The sequence below is a fragment of the Oncorhynchus clarkii genome, chromosome 5 (assembly GCF_045791955.1).
Source record: "Oncorhynchus clarkii lewisi isolate Uvic-CL-2024 chromosome 5, UVic_Ocla_1.0, whole genome shotgun sequence".
Taxonomy (NCBI): Eukaryota; Metazoa; Chordata; class Actinopteri; order Salmoniformes; family Salmonidae; genus Oncorhynchus; species Oncorhynchus clarkii.
The window spans coordinates 69,703,846-69,730,480 of NC_092151.1; the positions used below are offsets into that span (position 1 = coordinate 69,703,846).

Consider the following 26,635-nt stretch of genomic DNA (forward strand, 5'->3'; position numbering starts at 1 on the left):
TGCATGGGTTACTTTGCCAGCATACTCAACCTGCCACCGTACGTACCCATGAGGATTAAGTGGCAACTCACAATAGCGGAGAGCTGTATGAGTGACAGCTGTAACTCAGCCTCTCTGGGGAGAGATTGGGATCCAGCTCCCCAGACCACTGGTCCTCTCATCACACAGCCTCCTTCCCTCAGCAGCACACAGGGCTTAGTGTTGCCTCACATTATTCACTGCTACAGTAATCCTCATGCACTTCTCCTGAGGTGGATACCAGGCTTTATTGAAATGATGGATTGTTTCAATGTGTTGCTACTGCGCATAGCTGTGTGAATATATCTACTGTACTGTATGTTTTATGGATGTCTGAGGAGGCTACATGTTTTCATGCGGCCACCTCTTGCTGACTCTGTGATATCACTTGGCCTGGTCAGGCTCACAGAGCGGGGTAGGGCAAATATGTGGAATATGACACGCTATTATCCATTTTAACAAACATGCTGGGCATGTTCCATCTGCAAAACAATTAAGCCAATTTAACCTCCGCAGCCTGTATGATAATGGGACTGCATTGAGATTGTCTCTAGCCCAGTGCGGTCCCTGTGCCTGTTGTTTCCACTGATTCTCTTTCCCCCTCCAATGTCTCTGTAAGTGCAGTGAGTCGGAACAGGGCGAGATAATAGGTTATGATGGTGATGTGCTGGTTTGATGTGATCAGGATATGTTTTGAATCATTTACAGTGGAACTGCTCAGATAAACCAGTAATGACTTCCTGGGGCTCTAATGAAAACATGCCGCAATTACTTTACCTAGGGTTTGGCTAATGTGCTAATTGGTACACTTGGTGGGTACTAAGTGTATAGCACAATAGCACTGACCTGGCTTACATAAACAGAGCCATTTAACACCCTCCACTTTGACGGTTCTGTTGTGATTTGTCAACCCATATGTACCTGTCACCCTTGTCTGATTATTGATGATGTTAGCTAGTTGATGATGAAAACAATGTTCAGTAGTAGTTAAGTCATCTCCTACACCTTATCAATATTGATTGATGGGAAGAAATGTATATGGTGCCAAAGAAAATGTAAAACACCAATGGCTCGTGCTAACAGCTGTCATAAGGCTGCCCCCATAAGGCATCTTTAGAGAGGTTTCTTGTAAAAGCTTTCACAGAGTGGGATTCTGGCGATGAACAAGTATCTGGCTTCCTGCTTAGGTTATATTCTTTGCGGAGGATTGTAGCATACTACTATAGCTGTTCTTTCCCCCAAGTTGTGTGTCCTCGTCCTTGATCATTGTAGAGCATGTTTCAGTTTTGTCAAAGTAATTTGATTCATACTTTGGATCAAAACTCAACCAAATTTGTATCAACTTGGGAGTTAAATCATGTCAGTCAAGGTGCTGTAGGAAGCATTTCTTAAAAACCCGAGCAGTTTAGTAGTGAAATGAAGGCCCTCCCACTGGGCACACACTGGTTGAATCAATGTTGTTCCACGTCATTTCAATGAAATGGCGTTGAACCAACGTGGAATAGACGTTAAATTGACGTCAGTGCCCAGTGGGCTGTCTGTCTTCATGTGGCTTTTTCCCCAAGCAGCTCATCTTTAAACATTTCCAATGGAGTCTTCACATTATCGAGTCCATTATCCACCATTTTAATGTTTTCCTTCCCACTTTAGGACTAATTCTAAAGCAGAACATCCACATTGATAATCAAAGCGCATTCTCTTCACTTCCAAACTTGAAAGGGAGTTGGGGAGAACTTTGAAGTGCACTCATGGGCCTGAGTTGCCTGAACTTTGGTTCTCCCCCACTCACATAGATCAGCCGCACATCAACCCACCACCTCCGCCTCTGCTGTAAACCAGTAGATCAGGCCAGAGTGACGCCAGCACAGAGGTCATCTGCTCCCAGATCAAGCTGCACCAGGACCCTCTGTTAGGGGGAAAACACGCCATCCCACCTGCCAAATAAATCACAGCAGAGTTCAACAAAGCTTTTGATTTACTGAATGCACACAGTGGTATTTAGTAACAATACAAGTCATTGATTCGAATCGCTGTGGTGCCAACCTTGATGTATATGTAATTACGGATGATTGAGTGTCTGAAGCCGCAAAATATGGGAAGGGATTATGCAAATTATTGCGTAAGAGAAGCCTAATGAGATTTTCCAATGCTGAAGGCGACAGCAGGAGGTATGATGGGACCTGTCATCATCTGTTATGACATAGCCATAGGATATGTTGCTGTTTAGGTTCAAGCAGGATGTTTTCACCATCATCAGAGGAGAAGTCAAGTCAATAACAACAGAATAGAAAGACCATGTTTGGGCTCGCAACACCAGTGACATGTGGTTAAGGTTTTAGATTTTCAACTATACAACTGTAGGATTTTAGCTACACAAATGGACAGCTGTCATCAGGCTCTTTCCCAAAAATTATGTTATTTCATGATCTGTTCATAGGGCCTAAAAGTAGTCTAGATTCATATTTCAGGTAAGTATTTGAATTCATCAATGCAGTAAGTGATTTACAAATAAGTGTTGACAGCTGAAACTTGATTTGTAGATGGACAAAACAGCCAGAGTAAATCCAAGGAAAGATTTTTTGAGGTCTTGACATTCCCTGACATTCCCTGGTCTATCTGTTTTATATGTGCTGATGTGTTATAGTTTTCCCGTAGCTTCTACCTTATTTATCTCACCTTAAAAGTGATACAGTGTGCTGCTGATTGAAAACAGCTTGAGAGATCCCAGCTAGTTGCTGTCCTTTAAGGCCTTCTTTCATGCTGAGATTGTTTGGTTCCCATGGAAACCATGTCATATTAAATAGCGTAGCACAATGTGCTTGATTTCTTTTTGTGAGAAAATACAAGTCTTTAGTTTGATCAGGTGGACAGTTTCTGACTAGACAGTGGTCTTCCTCATCACCTAAGGAACGTTTCAAGGCCAGTAAAGATTGACTTGTCATGAATGTGTATTGTGTATTTTGATTAAGGTTAGAACAGTATAGCTATTATTTCAATCTAGATTACGTGAGTAATGTAGCCATGTACAGGTAAGTGCCAAAATAAAGGAAGCACTTGAGTAAATGAGTTGAAAACAGGTGCTTCAACAAAGGTGTGGTTCGATTAGTTAATTAAGCAATTAGCATCCCATGCTTAGGTTCATATATAAGGGAGATTGGGAATGGGAGATTATGGAGTGGCGCTTGAGACAGCATTTTCCACCACCATCAACAAAACACCAAATTATGGAATTTCTCGTGGAAGAATGTTGTTGTATTGAAGCTGTTCTGGTAGCTCAGTTTCCCAATGCCCTATTAAGACACTGTTGGTGTTTCCTTTATTTTGGCAGTTACCTGTAGGTGATATGAAACTAATGGCTTTTGAAGTCGACAGCTAAATCGAAAGAAGATCCTCATCAGCAAGACGCACAGTGTGTTCTTTCTCAAAAGGTCATCTCAGTCTTGGTTAGGGAAATATATCTGAGCTACACAGCCTTTGGGGCTTGTCTGAGGCAGGGAGAAGCAGATCCACTGTCTTTTCAAGAAGACTGGCGGGCATTTACGCAGGGTTATGAAGAGGCCTGAGTCGAGGTATAACTTTGTCTGCATCTCTGTTACTGGAGGCACTGCAGAAGAGGGTTATGTGGTATTTATGGTTTCAAGATCCTGAATTTCACCTACGTTGCCATTTGTCATCTTCCATATTCTGGAAACACCTCATGGGCTTTCCATTTTTGGAACTTGTCCTCAAGCAAAATTCACTCTGATTAATCCCCAGATTAAATTTCGGAGGACTATTCAACTTTTCGCTTCCCACAGATCTATATTATTTTGGGTCCATTTTACTCTAGTACCATAGTCTACACATAGCAGATATATTCCTTATCTACCACTGAGCCGGGATGCTCAACCATTTGATTTATATCACAGAGGAGTGATAGTAATGTAGACCGCAAAGGCTGTCTGAGGCTGTTTGATGTGCAGTCCATGAACAAATGTAAGCTGTGCTCAGAGTAGCCTATCCCAAATTCATAGTCATGTGAGAAACTAAGGGGCAAAGTTTACTTACTTCTAATCAAGTGAAGACATCATTTTATGTTCAGTCTTTGGCTACAGTTGCATTTTGTAAATGTCACGTTATCACAAGGAATCTTGAGAAACTTTACGAAAATTCAAGTGCTCTATTTTCCCACTCATTTAAGGTGTTTTTAATGCTCTGGTTTCTATCTATACTTTAGTGTACGGTTTCACAAACTCGGTCCTGGGGCCCCCCTAGGTGCACGTTTTTTTCCCCCCCTAGTGCTACACAGCTGATTGAAATAACCAACTCACCATCAAGCTTTGATTATTTAAATCAGCGGTGTAGTGCTAGGACAAAAACCAAAATGTGCACCCAGGGCAGGAGGGGATGGGGGGGTTGGAAACCCTGCTTTAGTGGACGCTTTACACCCTAGTCTGAGACGATGCATATTAAAATGACCTTTCCGAATGTGATGCTTCTCAGATATGAATATAATTTCACTCCTCTCTAGAGATCAGCAGTTATAAAGCTCCTGCATAATATTTTTGGAAACATCCTAAGCACTCACTTTTGTGAAGTTATAAAGTAATTTTATGTATTTCAGAACTCTCCGTAAGCTGACATAAATGATGCATCCACAGTAAATCTGGTGTAATAGGTGATCCTGTTGGTCTTTTCATTGCCAATGTGGCCTCTACACTAAAAGTTACAGGTCACACTTCCCAGTTCAAACTTCTGGATAGTCTTCTAATGCCATAGTTTTAACAGTACCTAACATCATTGAGATTTTTTGGGACCATGTGAGAAGAGGCATGTTTTTAAAGCTGCTGCAATGTCTTATTGTCTTAATTGAGCTCTATAGGAATCTTACATCCCTGATTATGGTCAGTTTATCCCTGGTTAGGGTCCGTTTATCCCTGGTTAGGGCCAGTTTGTCCCTGGTTAGAGTCAGTTTATCCCTGGTTAGTGTCAGCTTGTCCCTGGTTAGGGTCAGTTTGTCCCTGGTTAGGGTCAGTTTGTCCCTGGTTGGGGTCAGTTTGTCCCTGGTTGGGGTCAGTTTGTCCCTGTTTAGGGTCAGTTAATTATTTAACAAACAGCCTCTGTTTTACAGACACTGGATTTGGGACGTCAATTGTTTCTGAAAACAGCTATTTTCTCTGTGCAATACTGTATGTTTTTAGAATTCCTGGGTGTAAGGGTTTCCTGTCTGGGCAAAAGAAAGCTGGCCATTGAACAATAATCTGGCCAGCAGTGTGCCTTGGGGCATGCAGTGAGACACTGCCATGAGCAAGAAAATGTGTGATCTAATTTAGGGCCAGCGAGGCGTTCAATCTTCTCTCTGCGGACTGTTGGCACTCCACACCATTCAGTTTCTTTGTTTTGGAGAAAGCTGCTTTCACTGCGGTTCAAAATGTATTCTGTCCATGCCATCAGGGTCAAACCCAGCAGGAGATGCCATGCAACAGTTTATTCTGCTTCCCTGTCCCTGATGGTTTAAATCCATTTGTGTTTGTTTGTGAGGCTGAGATTCTGTGAACTCATGAATCACAACATTGAAGAAAAGGCTAAGAACAGGCCATGTTGTGTATGGTCTCTTTTGAGCTTCTTTAGATGATCAAATGTACTGTACTTTATTGTACTGTATTGGTCAGAAGTCCTTGCATGGTTTTATGATGGGACATAAACCTACTACCTTGCGACATTCTCTCTTCCACCCTCCACAATGCCAGGAAATTACATCAAATATGGACAAGACGTCATACCATGTTTTGGTATGTAAATGTTTTGGTATGTAAACGTATGGGCACTGATGCTCTAAATGATTGAAATCATAATACTTTGCAGATCAACTGATCAAACCTACTGAAATTGTTACTCTATGCCTCTTAAGCATACATCCTGTATACAAATGTACAGTACGCATCATGGTGGGAGAGAGGGAGGAAGAAAACCTGCATTACTATTATTGTTATAGATATTTTCAGAAACCCAGAACCCTGTCTTTCAACTCATTCTGCTCAGTGCCTGGAGGGCTGCTTCTAAAGATCAGAGCTGTTCCTTATTGCCCAAACACACTTTCTGTTTTAGCCTGTAATGCTATAACACAATGTGTCCCTGAAGTGAAGCGTGGCCTTTCAAACGTCACCTTGGAGTAGATGTGAAGAGTGGCTCATTGTGGCCCGCAGCTCTCTGCTCTGTTTTATCCAGGGCAAGGTGAAGGAAGAGCAGACTGGCTTTGAATATTAACCTTATTCTTATTCTAGTCCAAGTACTACTGCCATTTTAAAGATAGCAGTAAGCGCTAGCTGATGACAGGTTGATGTTTATTGTCATGAATCTTGCCTTGGAGGCAGAAAGCGCTAGCTGATGACAGGTTGATGTTTATTGTCATGAATCTTGCCTTGGAGGCAGAACTGAGCGATTTCCGCTAGATGTACCAGCTGCTAAATAGTTAGTTAAATAGTTAACCTACTGTATAGAGTACCACAGTATGAGTCATAATACCCATAAAATCTAGCGGTCAAACATGGAAATGGTTCCAATCGTTTTCCACCATCCATTCATTTTAGAAACACCTATAATAAGGGCTGTGTTTTGTGTAGGCTTACCCTGGCATGACATTTTGATAACCGTGTCAATCTCTCCGAGACAAGGTGACTTTTATCAATATATTCGACTGTAACACCTCTAATGTGGAGCTCTATAGGAAACCGGACTATCTGCATTGACCCTTTTTGCACTAACATGTTGCTGTTTATTATATATTCTGTTGCCTAGTCACACTATCCCCATCTATATGTACATATCTACCTCAATTACCTCGTACCCCTGCACATTGACTCAGTACTGGTACCCTGTGTATATAGCCATTGTTACTCATTATGTATTAATTCCTTGTGTTATTATTTTTCTATTATTTATCTTTTTTCTCTCTGTATTGTTGGGAAGGGCCCATCAGTAAGCATTTCACTGTTAGTCTACACCTATTGTTTACAAAGCATGTGACAAATACAATTTGATCATTTGCAAAGACAAAATTGTCTATATTTAAAAAATTTATGAAAACAAAAATGAGCTTTTTATTAAGATTAGGTTAGGGATTAGGGTTAGCAGTGTGGTTAAAATCAGATTTTATTACTTTGTAGATGTACCAGCAAGTGACAACTTTGCAGAGCTGCCTCCAGGGCAAGATTCATGACAACAAATGCTTGCTAGCTGATGTGGAACGCCAGATCATATAGGATGGGTAGGGGTTGAGGCCTGCACTGTAAGGTCCTTATCATATCACCACTTCTCAGGGATTTGGATTAGGGGAGTATTGTCTGTGGAATCAACCTGTGATTTTGACATTATTGAACATACAATTTTTCAGATGTAATTTCATATGTACAGTATTATACAGCTAACTGCCAAAATAAAGGAAACACCAACATAGTGTCTAAATAGGGCATTGGGCCACCACGAGCCAGAACAGCTTCAATACACCATGGCATAGATTCTTCAAGTGTCTGGAACTCTATTTGAGAGATGCAACACCATTTTTCCATGAGAAATTCCATCATTTGGTGTTCTGTTGCCAGTGGTAGAAAATGCTGTCTCAGGCTCTGCTCAAGAATCTCCCATAAGTGTTCAATTGGGTTGAGATCTGGTGGGTGGGGGGGTGTGACGGACACACGCACTAGGCTTCTTTGAGATCCCTCTTTCAAAGTCACTGAGATCTCTTCTTCTTGCCATGGTAGCCAACTGGGCATTTTTATACACGACCCTAAGCATGATGGGATGTTAATTGCTTGATTAACTCAGGAACCACACCTGTGTGAAAGCACCTGTTTTCAATATACTTTGTATCCCTCGTTTGCTTAAGTGTTTCCTTTATTTTGGCAGTTACCTGTAGATTTCTTCATGAACATCTATAGTGTCATCTAGTGGTGCTTGGTTCAAATTGCATGTTGTTTCTTTAGAATATCTTCTGTATGCACGTGCATATATGTACAATAACAAATTAAACTGGTAATATATGTATATATGTTTCACACATAAAAATGAGTAAACAGAATCCTCATCCATCTCACCTATTAACTGTGCATAATATGTAGCTTGACTGGGTGTTTTTGATTTGCTGGGGTTAGATTTAGAGTAGAATTATACTCCAAAGTCCTCTTGGTGTTACTGACATTTTGTTGATCATTGAAGCGTGCTTGCTGAACAACAAATGTGTACATCACTTGCTAGGTCTAAAAAGGGATGTTTTTGTTATGTTTCTAGTCTGCAAATTACATATTCAAACTCTGAATTAGACACCATTCCAGAAGACAAACTCCTATGATGTTGAAACATTGTCATTTTATTTTAAGCGCTTTTCAAGACAACCAAAGTTACTTTACATACATAAGATAATCAGCAGGATAAAATGCAATACAATCACACATTAAAATGAATAGCTATATTAAAGTTCACTAAACATGATGACAGACTGACCAGGGAGAACACTAAACATGATGACAGATTGACCAGGGAGAACACTAAACATGATGACAGACTGACCAGGGAGAACACTACACATGATGACAGACTGACCAGGGAGAACACTAAACATGATGACAAACTGACCAGGGAGAACACTAAACATGATGACAGACTGACCAGGGAGAACACTAAACATGATGACAAACTGACCAGGGAGAACACTAAACATGATGACAAACTGACCAGGGAGAACACTAAACATGATGACAAACTGAGCAGGGAGAACACTAAACATGATGACAAACTGACCAGGGAGAACACTAAACATGATGACAGATTGACCAGGGAGAACACTAAACATGATGACAAACTGACCAGGGACAACACTAAACATGATGACAGACTGACCATGATGACAGGCTGACCAGGGAGAACACTAAACATGATGACAAACTGAGCAGGGAGAACACTAAACATGATGACAGACTAACCAGGGAGAACACTAAACATGATGACAAACTGAGCAGGGAGAACACTAAACATGATGACAGACTGACCAGGGAGAACACTAAACATGATGACAGACTGACCAGGGAGAACACTACACATGATGACAGACTAACCAGGGAGAACACTACACTAAACATCATGACAGACTAACCAGGGAGAACACTACACTAAACATCATGACAGACTGACCAGGGAGAACACTACACTAAACATCATGACAGACTGACCAGGGAGAACACTAAACATGATGACAGACTGACCAGGGAGAACACTAAACATCATGACAGACTAACCAGGGAGAACACTACACTAAACATCATGACAGACTGACCAGGAAGAACACTACACTAAACATCATGACAGACTGACCAGGGAGAACACTACACTAAACATCATGACAGACTGACCAGGGAGAACACTACACTAAACATCATGACAGACTGACCAGGGAGAACACTACACATGATGACAGACTGACCAGGGAGAACACTACATATGATGACAGACTGACCATGATGACAGGCTGACCAGGGAGAACACTAAACATGATGACAAACTGACCAGGGAGAACACTAAACATGATGACAGACTAACCAGGGAGAACACTAAACATGATGACAGACTAACCAGGGAGAACACTAAACATGATGACAGACTAATCAGGAAGAACACTAAACATGATGACAGACTAACCAGGGAGAACACTAAACATGATGACAGACTAACCAGGGAGAACACTACACTAAACATCATGACAGACTGACCAGGGAGAACACTACACTAAACATCATGACAGACTGACCAGGGAGAACACTACACTAAACATCATGACAGACTGACCAGGGAGAACACTACACATGATGACAGACTGACCAGGGAGAACACTACATATGATGACAGACTGACCAGGGAGAACACTACACTAAACATCATGACAGACTAACCAGGGAGAACACTACACTAAACATCATGACAGACTGACCAGGGAGAACACTAAACATCATGACAGACTGACCAGGGAGAACACTACACTAAACATGATGACAGACTAACCAGGGAGAACACTACACTAAACATCATGACAGACTGACCAGGGAGAACACTACACTAAACATCATGACAGACTGACCAGGGAGAACACTACACTAAACATCATGACAGACTGACCAGGGAGAACACTACACTAAACATCATGACAGACTGACCAGGGAGAACACTACACTAAACATCATGACAGACTGACCAGGGAGAACACTACACTAAACACCATGACAGACTGACCAGGGAGAACACTACACTAAACATCATGACAGACTAACCAGGGAGAACACTACACTAAACATCATGACAGACTGACCAGGGAGAACACTACACATGATGACAGACTGACCAGGGAGAACACTAAACATGATGACAGACTAACCAGGGAGAACACTACACTAAACATCATGACAGACTGACCAGGGAGAACACTACACTAAACATCATGACAGACTGACCAGGGAGAACACTACACTAAACATCATGACAGACTGACCAGGGAGAACACTACACTAAACATCATGACAGACTGACCAGGGAGAACACTACACTAAACATCATGACAGACTGACCAGGGAGAACACTACACTAAACATCATGACAGACTGACCAGGGAGAACACTACACTAAACATCATGACAGACTAACCAGGGAGAACACTACACTAAACATCATGACAGACTGACCAGGGAGAACACTACACTAAACATCATGACAGACTGACCAGGGAGAACACTACACTAAACATCATGACAGACTGACCAGGGAGAACACTACACTAAACATCATGACAGACTGACCAGGGAGAACACTACACTAAACATCATGACAGACTGACCAGGGAGAACACTACACTAAACATCATGACAGACTAACCAGGGAGAACACTACACTAAACATCATGACAGACTGACCAGGGAGAACACTACACTAAACATCATGACAGACTGACCAGGGAGAACACTACACTAAACATCATGACAGACTAACCAGGGAGAACACTACACTAAACATCATGACAGACTGACCAGGGAGAACACTACACATGATGACAGACTTAACTAAATGAACTAGACAGAGAATAAAAGCTAAGACAACAGAGAATCCAGGTAAGCCTGTGTGAAAAGGTGTGTCTTTAGTGTGGACTTGAATATGTGTTTGGATTGTGAGAGCCAGTACAAAATAATGACAGATCATAATGTCATTTCCTTTTTATTCTCTTTGTGTCAATATCCAACATCAATCCATTTTGAATGGATGATTTAGATAGATGCCTATAGGTTACAGAACACTAACCACATGTCATGTTGTCACTCTACAGATAATCAGTCTGAAGTACCGTCACTACTCGTGGGTGGCAGAGCTGATCCAGATTTTTATTGCCATCAGTATAACAGTGTCCTTTCTGGTGATGGGATCTGCCATGAAGCACACAAGTATGTTCCCTCTCAATACATCTCTATCCTTGCTGTTCTCTATGCATGGCAATGTTCTCTGAAGAGGGGGGAATGCATTTTTGATAGCATGAGTTCGAGACATGCAAACCCCTCACCCACACCAATGTCTATTAAGGTCTAGCCTCATATACGATGTACTGTGTGTGACCAATCTCTCTGCTAGTCGGTTGTTCCCCGGTAATCAGTTTTATCTGTGTAAAGGGGTTATAAAATTCATGTTAATATATAGTTATTTATGGCTAAATAGAAGGACTTGTTTTTTGTTTTTTTAGGCCTGAAATTTAGGAAAATAAGATAAATTAATCTTCAGAGAGATACAAAAAAATATAATTTTCTTATGTTTAGTTGGCTCAGGCTGAGAAACTCATTTAAATGATTCAGGATAACATCTCTATTTTCAAAATATCTGCAATAAATCACGTTTCATGGTAACACAATTATGCCTTTCATTAATGTGGCATCATTATCTCTCTTTTCTTCCAGTCAGGAGTGATCAAAATAATCAGAATGATATGAATCATGAAAAATACCAATTGCATGTATTTACATGTACAATTGTATAAATCTACAGCTTTAAGAAGCCGTGTAGGTATATTGACTGTGTTTGGTTGTTTTGTTTCAGTTGATGGCCTTGTGAACTCACACTGGAACACCAAGTTGGAATGGATGTCTAAAGTCTGGGAGAGGACATTACCACAGAGCTTCCACAGATGCAGTTCAAGAGGGTATACAATTCTACTTCTCCATCTGGTTTTGAATTCCTCCTGTCACAAGATGATTTCACAGGCCATTTGCTTTCTCATTCGCTGACCATTACCACTCCCATACAAATATTATACTTATCTGTCCCTGTAATAGAAAAGGTTATGAAGCATTCAGGATGCTTACTTTGACTAATTAAGTATTTCATGATATTAACCAAACAATCCATGTTGTCTTTTCTCCTTGACAGTCTTGCCAATGGGCTCATATCTCTGCTTGCATTTGGAATCATTTTTATTGTCTCGTTGTGTGATCCAAGGGTAAGTGCCTCATTCTTCCTCCTGCTACAGCAAAATAAAATGAGTCACCTGTTCCTATCACTTCATTTCTAACTGGATCTAGGCTAGAGTAGGAATTTGTGCTTGATTGCTGTTTCAAATTATTCCAATGAGCTATGATAATCAAGTATCCAAACCAGTTATTATGGTATGTAGGAACATAAGGATAATACAGCAAGCTATATTTATGTGTACCCTTTAACTAGGGATTTGTGGTGATGTTGGACAAAGTGGTGTCTTTCTCTTTGAACACTGAAGTTGGGTTGTTCATCTTTGTGATGCTGCGAGCCTCCAGATCAGAGGGATTTCAGTGAGTAGCCTACTGGTTTATCAGTGATACAGAGAACTAGTTCCTACAGGTTCTCATCTCTTCCTCTCCTCCCAGACACCTGACTGTGCCTCTGCCCGTGGGCCAGCGGGTCTTCCAACTCCACTGGACCCTGCCTATTTACTTCCTGTTTGCTGTGGCCTACGATGTTATCCAGAGCATCGTAGAGATAGCAGAGCACAATTTACAGCACTCCTCCCAACCTCTCCTCACCAACTATTCTCTGAGCTGAGCACTACTGTGAACAATGGATGGTAGCCGCAAGCCTGGGAGCCGTGTGGTGGTGATAACAATGCTGTGTTCATTTGCTCATTCATGGACGTCATGCAGCTTCCTCTTGAACATTAACAGCATCAGGGATGTCTCCTACGGTCAACTATTTCATGTACTGTAAGGGCTCGATTCAATCAGATCCGTGTTGGTCAACATCTGCATAGCGGTTGTTTTGGCGGTGGCAGATATGGAACTGCGTTAGCTGTCAAATCCAAAAGTGACTCCAGGCATTACACCTAAAGTGGACATTGCCATTGGCTGCACGAAGTTGCTATAACAGAAATTCCATGCAGCCTTTTTTACAAGTTTGAACACTGCAATGTGGGATGTAGTCTACACCTTGATTAAGATTATTATTTAGTTTCATTATTTTCAATTTGAGCGAAATTATTTCTATATAGCCTACTTTCTTATTCTGAACTTCTAGAGATTTGGGCGTGTGTGGCTTTGTGACAATGATGGAAGAGCAGCTGCTCACCGATTTGATGGCTCAAACGCAGTTCCACCTTCGACATCGCCTAAACATCCGCTATGTGGGTGTCTGTAATCGCAGGTTAACACTTGATCTGAATTGAATCTAGGTCTATGTTTCATTTTCATGTAATTGTTTTCAGAGGGCTGTATTGAATTATCAGCAGTCATGCTATTAGGGAGTCTTTACAGCTCAATATATGCATTGTTTAACAGCGCAACCAGAGAATATACACAATAATTTTAGTTTAGACATTAAATGTACAGACTGGTGCGTCATCAAAACAGCCAATAACTGGTATGATGCCACAGCATGATGTCTGGGATCTCACTATTGAAAGTTGCCTACAGCTTCTTTCCCTACAAATGCTTTCATATGTATGTAACTAGCTGAACATGTTTAGAATAAACAGATAAACAAGGGGAAAATCCAATAAAAAATGATATATTAATATCAAAATATATTTTATTCTGGACTTTTTTTTCAGATCTGGTTCAAATTACAACAGATCAATGCAATCTGCAAAAACACATTTTGACTCGAGAAACCAAGGGTGGGGCGTGGGCACTCATGATGCAATGTGGAACCAAAAAAAATCATTAAACTGGAACATACTGTACTTGATTATCTCCAATAATCTTACATTTTACTCCTTTAGGCTACAAAGAAATATGAATTACAAAAGTTTTAAAAGAGTACAAAATGTCCAGAGGACATACACATAAGAATATGATTAGAATTCAGGTAGTGAAAATGAAGGGCAAAGCAGACACTAGGACAGCAGATTTATCATTAAAGAAAACCTAAAATAACCTTCCACTGTCATAGACTGTATAATAAATAGTGTCCAGATGGTACAATCTACTTAGAGTAGACAGTTTTTACAGATCTAAAAGGACTACACTCTGTATAAAATGCACATTTATGGGATGGTTGCACAGACCCTGATTAAACCTACTCTAATAATAAACATCCTCAATGTTTCAATTGAAAGTGCTTTTTGAGACCAGGAGTAGGTTTCATATGGGCCCATGCATCTGCCCCTATATGTGTAGTGATATCCCAAAAAATAAACCGCTAACATAAGTCTTAAACCAGGGGAACAAGGGATCCTGGCCATGGATCCTCACATTTCCATCAAGCCAAAACCTCATTCTGCCATCTGTAAAATCAGACTGGCTTTCTTTGTTGAAAAAAACAAACACACTACATTTAACAGGATATCTAGACTGTAACCGGTGAATATTCAGATGCGTCCCATTTCAAATTAAGATTGTTGAAAGTCAAACAAAAAAGATTTAACTATCGATTGATTACTGTCCAGCAGGGGAATTCTCTTCTCACAATGATTTGAAAAGATACCACACAGTGTCTGTCGCATGTCTTTAAATGGTTATGCTTCAAATTCAGTTAACTTTTTTAAATATTGAGCAGCGCAAAAATAATTGATATGGTGCATGTCACTCCATGTGATTTCTGATTCCTAGCCCAACACCCAGACTTGCTTTAAGATGACATTTTTCCTCTGAAAACAGCATTGCTTGTTTGTGATCCAAATAACCTCAGTCAATATCTAGTTTGGGAAATGGTCTATGGGACTTGAGTGATAACTTTGCCTAATCAACATGTAAAACCACTTTGAGTAAAAGCTTAATGGAAGTTTTGTTGTGACAGATGATACATCAGCAATATGAAATGTATCTGGAAAAACATCTGAGAGAATCACATTATCAGCTAAGTTTTCATTAGAAGAATACAAAACTTAAAGCAAGTCTTCCCTTTTTGCTATATGTTGTAAAAGGGGCCTCAGTTTGCCCAGTGGAAGCACTCTGGTGAAAGGTCCAACCATTCACACTGGAGGGAGGGAACAGTCATTACTGACTCGTCTGCTTCTCTTCTTTAAGCGATCCAATACTGGATGTTTCCACATGATAACAACAGCAGTACAGCTTTGTCCAGGGGTAATCATGGAACGTTTTTCTAGCTCCATCAATGGTGCACAAACCAACCATAAAAATGGTTTTAAAGCATCCAGCTGTGCAATGCCTCTTCTTTCATGTGCACCCAATGTTAATTTGTAATAATATTAAGGTCAGGAGAATCAATGTCTCCTGTAGAGGAAAGAAATTAAAACTACTGCATTTAGATGTCAACAGTAAAAACAAGTCCCCATATTGTTTTGAACCACAAAGCGCACACTACCAAAGACTATTTTTTTCAAGAACTGTTTTGTGAGTGTGTATAAAAAGAGGACTCCTCCACTTCATGCAGCTGTGACCCCCCCAAAATATTAACTTAAACATTGAAATCATTTTTTAAAACCTAACTGCCTGCCGCAGGACGGGAAAGCCAATATGTCTGTACACAGAGACTGAACTACCAACAAAGTTTAAAATATTTTTTTTGTCTTGATGAGGATGGTTTAAAGATCAAAAAGCAAAATAGCTTTGAAATGTTGGTACATATACGGATCTTTTTTTTGTTTTTTTGTCTGTGTCCCTTTAATGTCTCTGGAAGGATTTGCTGCACAGATTGTGTCCTTGCTCCTGAATCTGTTGTGTAGAGGTTGGGGTGCTTGTTTCTGGTCTGTAGTGGCCGGCCATGGTTCAGAGGGACTAGCAGTACATGGGGCAGGGACAGTTATTTTGGCTATGTACACATTCACTGTCGGTCCATGGCTTCCAACAAGGAGTGTTACTTCCGCAGATCTAATACACAAACCTGAAAAACAAGAGAGGCTTTTTAATATATATATTATTATGACCTGTATATCTCAGAGTGATAAACCCTTTACTTTTTTGGTGACTTTTTTTTAATGAAGTATATGAAAATGCTAAAAAATGTGTACTCACAGATCCATCTGATGCACTTGCTCCCACTTTGTCACCTGCTGCATTCCAGCAAACTTCAAAGATTCCCCCTGTCCCCCTGTAACTATGGACTAAAGCACCAGTCTGTGGAATGGAAAGGGAAAGACAGTGTTATCGTTTCAGATCAACAACCACAAGCCAAAGGCTATACCATAGCTTTCTTAGATTTAAATCCATTCGAAAGCCTAAATAAAGTCTCCAAAATAAGCACTACCACTGACCTAAGCAACTAACTGCATAACAACACAGGAAGCTAATATCACTAACAGTTCTCCACTCCGTGCAAGGTAGATAGCAAGACAGTGTCGGGACTGTACCTGCGTGTTCCAGATGTGAACACACTTGTCAAAGGAGCCACTGGCCAGATGCCTGCCGTCGGGGCTGAATGCCACACTGTAGACAGGCTCCTGGTGTTTGGTTAGCGTGTGAATGCAGATGCCTCGGTCCACATCCCACAGCCGCACCGTCGAATCAAAGGATGCACTGCAGGGAACACAGGAAAAATACTCATCGATCTGCCTCCTCCCCAGAATAAATACTTAGTTCATAGTCATAGCTCACTTCAAACACAAAGCCCCAATTCAGAAGCATGAAAACTGGGGCAATTCAGGTGAAGAGTTTTGGTTCAGGGCACAAAGACATTGTGGCTGGCCCAGAAACAGTGTAGTCATCAGTCTATTACCCTCTAACAGGGCCACACCGCTGTTATCACAGCCAGTAATGCTGCTTTCACATCCAAACTAATGGATGCCCACATAGAGGGCGCAGCAGTGCTTCTGTTTCAGTACCTGGCAAGCATGAGATTGGCATTGGGGTTGTTGGTTCCAGGACCAGTGGGGCTCCATTTGATGGTGTAGATCTCTTTGCTGTGAGCTTGCAGGTCATGAACACATGTGTCCTGTTTCATACTCCAGATCTAGCATGGTAAAATTACGTGATGGTGAATATCCAAAACGCTGAATGTTCAGATAGATAAGAATGTTTGGTTGGTTTTATACTTGGTTTATTTTTCAGGTTGACAATTTGTCAAAGGTTGACAATTCACAATGAAGAAATGTATAGAGAAATATATACAAAACATGAATTATTTGAATTTCTGATAAATAATCCAGAGCAAACCATTACAGTGCACATGTATTTATATAATTTATTTAACAGGGACAGTAATCAACAACGTAGACAATACTTAAGTGTAAGAGTGCTGGACGTAGCTAGACAGTTGTCATTCATAACTTACCTTCAGCGTCATGTCGTCTGAGCAAGAGGCCAGCAGGTTACCGGTTGGATCCCATTTGATTGCATTTACTTCATTCTGGAGCGGAGGGGAACACAGACAGAGGAGGCAATGCCTCTGACCCATAGAAAACTGGACAAAATGGCTATGGCATAGTACTTCTATGATGGCTGCAGGAGCAGTGTAACGCTGTGGGGTAATTGGGCTGACTTACCGTGTGTCCTTGGAATGTTTTGATGGGCCTGTCCTGGCCAAGTTTACACACATGGATGCACATGTCTGTACTGCAGGAGGCAAACGTGTTGTTGCTCTGCCAGTCCACATCCAGAGCAGGCGCTATGGAGTCACAACAAGAGGAGCGGAAGAAAACAATGAATAAACAACATAGAACTCTACTTCTTTCTTTCTGTGCTTGACAGAAACTAAGAATGAGTCGGCACAAAAATACCCTTACTGTATATATTCATGTAAGTATGTACCGATACATGTCTAGTAAGGGTTAATGAAGAGTCAGGAAAGAAGCCATTGGATAATTCAGTGCACCTGAATGGAACGGGAACTGCTGCTTGGCTTCTCCTGTGTGAGCATCCCATATGATTGTAGTCTGGAGGGAGAAACACACAAAGAAAAACATCTCAATTAGAACACGCCTGAGAATAACAGAATGTTCTTTTAGTCCTGAATACCAGAAGAGGTGAATGAGCCTTCATAGCATTTCATGTCTTTAGCTCATAACAAAAAAAGTTGGGTTCTTACCTTATCTACTCCTGCACTAAGAATGAAGTTTCCTTTCTTGTTCCATTTCAATGCAAAAATGGGACCTTTGTGTTGACCCAGGGTACTGGCAAGATTACCTAGGGTTCAAATCATATATATTAGAGAGGAAACTGACAACATGTTAAGTTGAAAAAGGAGGTAAAAGTGGCAACCCACCATCCTTTGTCCAGATCCTGGCAAATCCATCATATGAGCCGGTTGCTAGTAAAGTTCCCTCACTCTGTCAGGGGGAAGAGGTATAATACATATACATTAAGTTAAATGGAATGAAAGAGAATACATATTGTTCAGCACATGATTCTGCTCAATGAAACTTCCCTTGCCAGGATGACAAGCCTACAGTACAACAAAACAGTATTACACCTCAAAATAATTGTGGTAATTAAAAATGATCAAAGCTTTGAAACATAAAAGCAGTTTGAAGTGGCTCCTGGTAACAGCATTCAGAACAGGAGCAGTGGACATAAATGTGGAAATAAAGTTATGGGATTTGTGAGGGGTCAACATGGAGCAGGCTTGTGTGTGTGTGTAGACCTCTGACTCACATTCCAGTCTAATGATGTAACGTCTTTGTTGCTGGGGACATCCTGGCCTCCCTCCCGTATGCAGTGCCTCAGTACAAGCTGCGTGGAGCTGCTGGTGCTGTTCTCACTCAGGTTCCAGATCCGCGCCGTTGAGTCCCCAGACCTGCACCAGGGAGGGGAGGGACAGTTAGCACAGCCCAGAGCAATTACAATACAACAAAATAGCAACACAGAAAGGTCATGGGTCACTCATTCGTTCAATTAGGGTTGCAAAACTTTCCCATAATTTCCAGGTTTTCCAGACATCCCGGTTGGCAGATTCATGGAATCAGGAAATCCAGATCCTACAACCAGGATTTCTGGAATACCTGGGGTTTTGGGGAAAGTTACCATAATTTTGCAACTCTAACCAGGATACAGATAAATATAGGACTTTAATTATTTGAGCTTAGTGCAATAACCTCAGAGAGAGAGAGACACTGACCCTGAGGCGAGCAGGTCGGAGACAGGGTTCCAAGCGCAGATGAACACCTCTGACTCGTGGCCTCGGAGCACCATGGCTTTGTTCTGGGGAATCTCCATGTCCCCGTCCACCTCCATCAAGTCTGCATGGTTGTCTGTATGGCACACAGAGAGCACCTCATCAGCATGTGCATGATCTGAATAACAAAACGTCCAGTATTGGCATTGACTCTTTTGGTAGTTTACATTCTCAACCACAACAATGATGTTCAAAATAACAGAACATGCACAAACTAGCCATAAAGAGCGAACTAATAGCAGAATTTTTTAGGGACATTATCCTCTTTCTCGCTCTGTGTGTTATGGTTAATAAACACTAAGCCCAGGGCCGTGGACTGAGACTCACTAGCTAAGGCGTGCGCTCCGTTTTCCTCGCCATTGGCCGTGTTCTCTCCATTCTTGGCGTTGGCTGTCATGTTGGTGGCATTGGCTGGGGGGGCCTGGGCCGCCTGCTGCTGGGCCAGCTTGTCGCGGTAGGCCTGCTGCCGCGTCTGCACCACGTCCGGCATTACCGCGTCGATGAGCGACAGGGACTCGATCGGCCGCCCGTCAAACAGTGTACCGTCCTGGGGACAGCAGAAAAGCTGGTTAGACTCAAAATCAAAGGCTTGAAACTGCTAAATAACTACTGTAGCTGTAAGCAATGGTAGGTTAAATCCAGTTGAGGCTGCTGAGGGGAGGATGGCTCATGGCACATGGAAACCATGTGTTTGATACCATTCAAATAATTCTGCTCCACCCATTACCCCAACCCCGTCCTGCCCAATTAAGTTTCCACCAACCTCCTTTGACTTAAATTAAAGGATAAAACACTAAAACAAATCACTAGAGAACCATCTTTTAAAATGTAATGCAATGTATTATAAAGCTACATTGGTTGATAACTGCATAACTGAAGAACAGAAACCTAGCACTGCAGTCATATGCTTTCTGATCAAACCGATGCCAAGTTCTGCATTTCATCACAGTTCACTTGGCTTGCAGTAATAAAGTCCACGGATTCCCTGATAAGATGATGTGATGCTGTGATAATAATGACTTGTGTGAATGAGGAGATGAGCTCACCTCATTAATGCTGACTTCAGCCTCTACGTACTGCAGGCCCTTCTGTATGATGGAGATGAGGGCAGCAGGGGGCACCAGGGCTCCATTGATGTTAGACTGACTGATGTGGCTCTCTATCCCAAACGTGAAGGCTGAGTGGGAAAACCCTGTAAGGGGAGGCATGAGGAGCATGTCAGTAGGCAGCACATTACATAGAGCAGATCCCTCCCTCTGGTGCCTCTGGAAATGGCACACTTCAAATAGCTCTGTGGTTGTTCTCAGAGTGCACATTTTCAGGGCACCCTTTAATAGTTATAGAACATTACATAAGGAGAATATACGGTAAGATTATTTCGACAGCAGTCTGGCTTCAATTGCATTTGCTTCCAGATGTGTGGTTGAAGCGTCAGATAGAGCCTACCTGACTCCTGTAGGTATCTGTACACCAGGAAGTTGACCTCATCACTGCTTATGCTCATCTTTATACCTGGTTACACCATGAGGTCAGCAAACAGGACACAGGCCTGAAGGGAAGGGAGGAGGTGGTGGTGAGACAGTTGTTAATCCAAACTCAGAGCAACATATTTTCACACTGCTGCTAAGTAAGAACTGAAGAACTGAAGCTAGGACTGGAGAGTGGAGATTTCCTCCCAGAAGATGCCACTACCACTAACACATTGTCTGTGTGCAAAAATCCTTCTACAATCTGCTGTACACACAGTTCACACCAGGGCAGGGCAGCGGAGACCTGCTGTTGGGTGCTAACTGTGGACAGGAGCAGCAGCACTGCTACAGTGCAGTGCGTCTCTCTTGCATGGCAAATAACAAGGTGTAGTACCCATTACCACCATTGCGTCGCAGTGGCGCTGTTGAGTTAAAAACAGAATCTCAGGATCTCTGTTGACAGTGTGTGTGTGTGTGTGGGGGGGAAGGGGATTCTCTTTCCATAGATGAGCTGTGCTCTGGGCTGTAGTCCATCAATGAGAGCAGTGGTGTTTATCTCAGCCAGGTCTGACTCGGAGCAGCACAGGGCTAGTCTGGGACCTTGCAGAATCATGGTAGTGACAAACAAGCAAGCATGGGCATGACCACAGAGTACACCACAGCTACTGAAGATAGTATTATTGAGGACGTTTCAATGTATTTATTTAACTATGCAAGTCAGTTAAGAACAAATTCATATTTACAATTACGGCCTACCACGGACAAACCCTAACCCAGACGATGCCTTGTCAACCATCATCAATTCTCTTAAGAGATGTGTAGGCCTATTCTTGACAAAAACTGTCATAGGATGTGGTTTGTTTACAAACCGAACAGAATTTTGTCATCTGCTTTTATACTTGAACACACCCCTAGAGACGTAGTTCATTCCCTTTTCATCGCCATATCAAAGTGATGAGGTGTTGGTCTATTTTGAGAGAGTGAGAGAGCACGGCTGTAGAGATGGAGCACTTCATCTTCCTGTAAAATAAATGTACACCTCTGCCCATCTCCAGTCTCAGAAATGATGTTGTTTACAACTCGCCTACATCCCAAAGTGATTCTGGTAGGTATGTCATATGATCTTTTATACTTTTAACAATTGATATAAAAAATGTCTCAACACTGGTTCAGATGTTCCTGTCCTGCATGATGACCGATCATGCCACTTTTACAGCCTTTGGTTTAGAATATAACATACATGTACAGTGTGTATACGAAGTCACCACCCCCTTTCAAACTGTTCACCTTTTGTTGCCTTACATCCTGAAATGAAACCACCCCAAAAAATATTTTCAAAAAAGTAAAACAGTAAAATACCCTATTTGGATAAGTGAATACAACCCCCCCCCCCCCCCCCCTTAGAATTGCAATTCCAAATTTGCTGAGGTATAACCAACCACCTTCCAGATCACAAATCAAGCTAATTGGCTTCCATCTGTGATCATTAGTATTGACTTTGATTAGTTCAGAATAAAAGCAGTTGTTCATAGAGGACTCCACTGCTTAGTAGTGCAATTGAAGGCGTATGGTTATGCCCAGACCCTGCATAGATCAGGCCGTCCCTCCAAACCGGGCAAGGAGGAGACAGATCAGAGAGGTTACCAAGGATCCAATGACGACTTTGAAGGAGCTTCAGGCCTTTATGGCAAAGACTAGTCAATGTGTGCATGTGACCACATTATCACAAACGCTGCATTAAATCTGGCCCCTACGGGAGGGTGGCAAGAAAAAAAACACCCCTAAAAAAATCCACATCAAGTGTCATTTGAGCTTTGTGAAAAAGCATATTGTAGATTCTGAGGCCAAGTGGAAAAAGGTGCTGTGGTCAGATGAGAACTAAATGTAACCTTTTGACCTGAATGCAAAACCATATGTCTCACGAAAACCCAATACATCTTTCCACCCAAAGAAGACCATGACTACAATAAAAAAAACACCATGCCTACAGTATAGAACACCGTGCCTACAGCGAAGAACACCATGCCTACAGCGAAGAACACCATGCCTACAGTATAGAACACTATGCCTACAGTATAGAACACCATGCCTGCAGTATAGAACACCATGCCTACAGTATAGAACACCGTGCCTACAGTATAGAACACCGTGCCTACAGCGAAGAACACCATGCCTACAGCGAAGAACACCATGCCTACAGCGAAGAACACCATGCCTACAGCGAAGAACACCATGCCTACAGCGAAGAACACCATGCCTTCAGTGAAGAACACCATGCCTTCAGTGAACTGACACCATGCCAACATGCCTACAGCAAAGAACACCATGCCTACAGTATAGAACACCATGCCTACAGTATAGAACACCATGCCTACAGTATAGAACACCATGCCTACAGTATAGAACACCATGCCTACAGTATAGAACACCATGCCTACAGTATAGAACACCATGCCTACAGTAAAGAACACCATGCCTACAGTAAAGAACACCATGCCTACAGTAAAGAACACCATGCCTACAGTATAGAACACCATGCCTACAGTAAAGAACACCATGCCTAGAACACCATGTCTACAGTGAACTTACACCATGTCTACAGTATTGAACACCATGCCTACAGTGAATAACACCATGTCTACAGTATAGAACACCATGTCTACAGTATAGAACACCATGTCTACAGTATAGAACACCATGCCTACAGTATAGAACACCATGCCTACAGTATAGAACACCATGCCTACAGTATAGAACACCATGCCTACAGTGAACTGACGCCATGTCTACAGTATAGAACACCATGCCAAACAGATTACCGACCATTTCGAATCTCACCATACCTTCTCTGCTATGCAATCTGGTTTCCGAGCTGGTCATGGGTGCACCTCAGCCACGCTCAAGGTCCTAAACGATATCTTAACCGCCATCGATAAGAAACATTACTGTGCAGCCGTATTCATTGATCTGGCCAGGGCTTTCGACTCTGTCAATCACCCATCCTCATTAGCAGACTCGACAGCCTTGGTTTCTCAGATGATTGCCTCGCCTGGTTCACCAACTACTTCTCTGAGTTCAGTGTGTCAAATCGGAGGGTCTGCTGTCCGGACCTCTGGCAGTCTCTATGGGGGTACCACAGGGTTCAATTCTTGGACCGACTCTCTTCTCTGTATACATCAATGATGTCGCTCTTGCTGCTGGTGAGTCTCTGATCCACCTCTACGCAGACTACACCATTCTGTATACTTCTGGCCCTTCTTTGGACACTGTGTTAACAACCCTCCAGGCAAGCTTCTATGCCATACAACTCTCCTTCCGTGGCCTCCAATTGCTCTTAAATACAAGTAAAACTAAATGCATGCTCTTCAACTGATCGCTGCCTGCACCTGCCCGCCTGTCCAACATCACTACTCTGGACGGCTCTGACTTAGAATACGTGGACAACTACAAATACCTAGGTGTCTGGTTAGACTGTAAACTCTCCTTCCAGACCCACATCAAACATCTCCAATCCAAAGTTAAATCTAGAATTGGCTTCCTATTTCGCAACAAAGCATCCTTCACTCATGCGGCAGGGTAGCCTAGTGGTTAGTGCGTTGGACTAGTAACCGGAAGGTTGCAAGTTCAAACCCCCGAGCTGACAAGGTACAAATCTGTCATTCTGCCCCTGAACAGGCAGTTAACCCACTGTTCCTAGGCCGTCATTGAAAATAAGAATTTGTTCTTAACTGACTTGCCTAGTTAAATAAAGGTAAAATAAATCAAATAAAAATACCCTTGTAAAGCTGACCAATCCTCGACTTCGGCGATGTCATTTACAAAGTGGCCTCCAATACCCTACTCAGCAAATTGGATGCAGTCTATCACAGTGCAATTTGTTTTGTCACCAAAGCCCCATATACTACCCACCATTGCGACCTGTACGCTCTCGTTGGCTGGCCCTCGCTTCATACTCGTCGCCAAACCCACTGGCTCCATGTCATCTACAAGACCCTGCTAGGTAAAGTCCCCCCTTATCTCAGCTCGCTGGTCACCATAGCATCACCCACCTGTAGCACGCGCTCCAGCAGGTATATCTCTCTGGTCACCCCCAAAACCAATTCTTTCTTTGGCCGCCTCTCCTTCCAGTTCTCTGCTGCCAATGACTGGAACGAACTACAAAAATCTCTGAAACTGGAAACACTTATCTCCCTCACTAGCTTTAAGCACCAACTGTCAGAGCAGCTCACAGATTACTGCACCTGTACATAGCCCACCTATAATTTAGCCCAAACAACTACCTCTTTCCCTACTGTATTTATTTTATTTATTTATTTTGCTCCTTTGCACCCCATTATTTTTATTTCTACTTTGCACATTCTTCCACTGCAAATCTATCATTCCAGTGTTTTACTTGCTATATTGTATTTACTTTGCCACCATGGCCTTTTTTTTGCCTTTACCTCCCTTATCTCACCTCATTTGCTCACATCGTATATAGACTTGTTTATACTGTATTATTGACTGTATGTTTGCTTTACTCTATGTGTAACTCTGTGTAGTTGTATGTGTCAAACTGCTTTGCTTTATCTTGGCCAGGTCGCAATTGTAAATGAGAACTTGTTCTCAACTTGCCTACCTGGTTAAATAAAGGTGAAATATAAAAAATTTAAAAAAATGCCTACAGTGAATAACACCATGCCTACAGTAAATAACACCATGTCTACAGTAAAGAACACCATGCCTACAATATAGAACACCATGCCTACAGTGAATAACACCATGTCTACAGTATAGAACACCATGCCTACAGTATAGAACACCATGTCTACAGTATAGAACACCATGTCTACAGTGAAGAACACCATGCCTAGTGAAGAACACCATGCCTACAGTGAATAACACCATGTCTACAGTATAGAACACCATGCCTACAGTATAGAACACCATGTCTACAGTATAGAACACCATGTCTACAGTGAATAACACCATGTCTACAGTATAGAACACCATGCCTACAGTGAATAACACCATGTCTACAGTATAGAACACCATGCCTACAGTATAGAACACCATGCCTACAGTACAGAACACTATGCCTACAGAACTGATACCATGCCTACAGTAAAGAACACCATGCCTACAGTAAAGAACACCATGCCTACAGTAAAGAACACCATGCCTACAGTATAGAATACAATGCCTACAGTATAGAACACCATGCCTACAGTAAATAACACCATGCCTACAGTATAGAACACCATGCCTACAGTATAGAACACCATGTCTACAGTATAGAACACCATGCCTACAGTAAATAACACCATGCCTACAGTATAGAACACCATGTCTACAGTATAGAACACCATGCCTACAGTATAGAACACCATGTCTACAGTACAGAACACCATGCCTACAGTATAGAACACCATGCCTACAGTATAGAACACCATGCCTACAGTACAGAACATCATGCCTACAGTACAGAACACCATGCCTACAGTGAAGAACACCATGCCTACAGTACAGAACACTATGCCTACAGAACTGATACCATGCCTACAGTATAGAATACAATGCCTGCAGTATAGAACACCATGCCTACAGTATAGAACACCATGCCTACAGTGAAGAAC

General features: G+C 42.0%; 2 protein-coding genes across 5 annotated transcripts in view; one reads left to right on the forward strand and one right to left on the reverse strand.

The window, feature by feature from the left end:
• The window catches only part of LOC139409744 (uncharacterized), a 100,201-nt gene extending 86,889 nt beyond the window's left edge, over positions 1-13,312 (forward strand). The window contains exons 14-18 of the mRNA XM_071155131.1: positions 11,357-11,471; positions 12,115-12,217; positions 12,445-12,514; positions 12,739-12,842; positions 12,918-13,312. Of these exons, the coding sequence (XP_071011232.1) occupies positions 11,357-11,471; positions 12,115-12,217; positions 12,445-12,514; positions 12,739-12,842; positions 12,918-13,092 (567 nt within the window). The 3' untranslated portion in view covers positions 13,093-13,312. The remainder of the gene's footprint in view (positions 1-11,356; positions 11,472-12,114; positions 12,218-12,444; positions 12,515-12,738; positions 12,843-12,917) is intronic.
• Positions 13,313-14,039: 727 nt separating this feature from the next.
• LOC139409295 (TBL1X/Y related 1a) overlaps positions 14,040-26,635 on the reverse strand; it is a 29,850-nt gene continuing 17,254 nt past the window's right edge. For 2 of the 4 annotated variants that reach the window (XM_071154219.1, XM_071154218.1), the window contains 14 exons: positions 20,998-21,100; positions 20,598-20,743; positions 19,879-20,098; positions 19,495-19,669; positions 19,032-19,173; positions 18,643-18,706; positions 18,466-18,563; positions 18,253-18,313; positions 17,924-18,045; positions 17,713-17,787; positions 17,264-17,391; positions 16,793-16,958; positions 16,458-16,559; positions 14,040-16,326 (listed from right to left, as the gene is read on the reverse strand). In XM_071154219.1, coding sequence (XP_071010320.1) covers positions 16,300-16,326; positions 16,458-16,559; positions 16,793-16,958; positions 17,264-17,391; positions 17,713-17,787; positions 17,924-18,045; positions 18,253-18,313; positions 18,466-18,563; positions 18,643-18,706; positions 19,032-19,173; positions 19,495-19,669; positions 19,879-20,098; positions 20,598-20,743; positions 20,998-21,055 — 1,584 coding nt within the window. In that variant the 5' untranslated portion in view covers positions 21,056-21,100 and the 3' untranslated portion in view covers positions 14,040-16,299. The remainder of the gene's footprint in view (positions 16,327-16,457; positions 16,560-16,792; positions 16,959-17,263; positions 17,392-17,712; positions 17,788-17,923; positions 18,046-18,252; positions 18,314-18,465; positions 18,564-18,642; positions 18,707-19,031; positions 19,174-19,494; positions 19,670-19,878; positions 20,099-20,597; positions 20,744-20,997; positions 21,101-26,635) is intronic. The other 2 variants (XM_071154220.1, XM_071154221.1) reach the window with 1 other exon arrangement.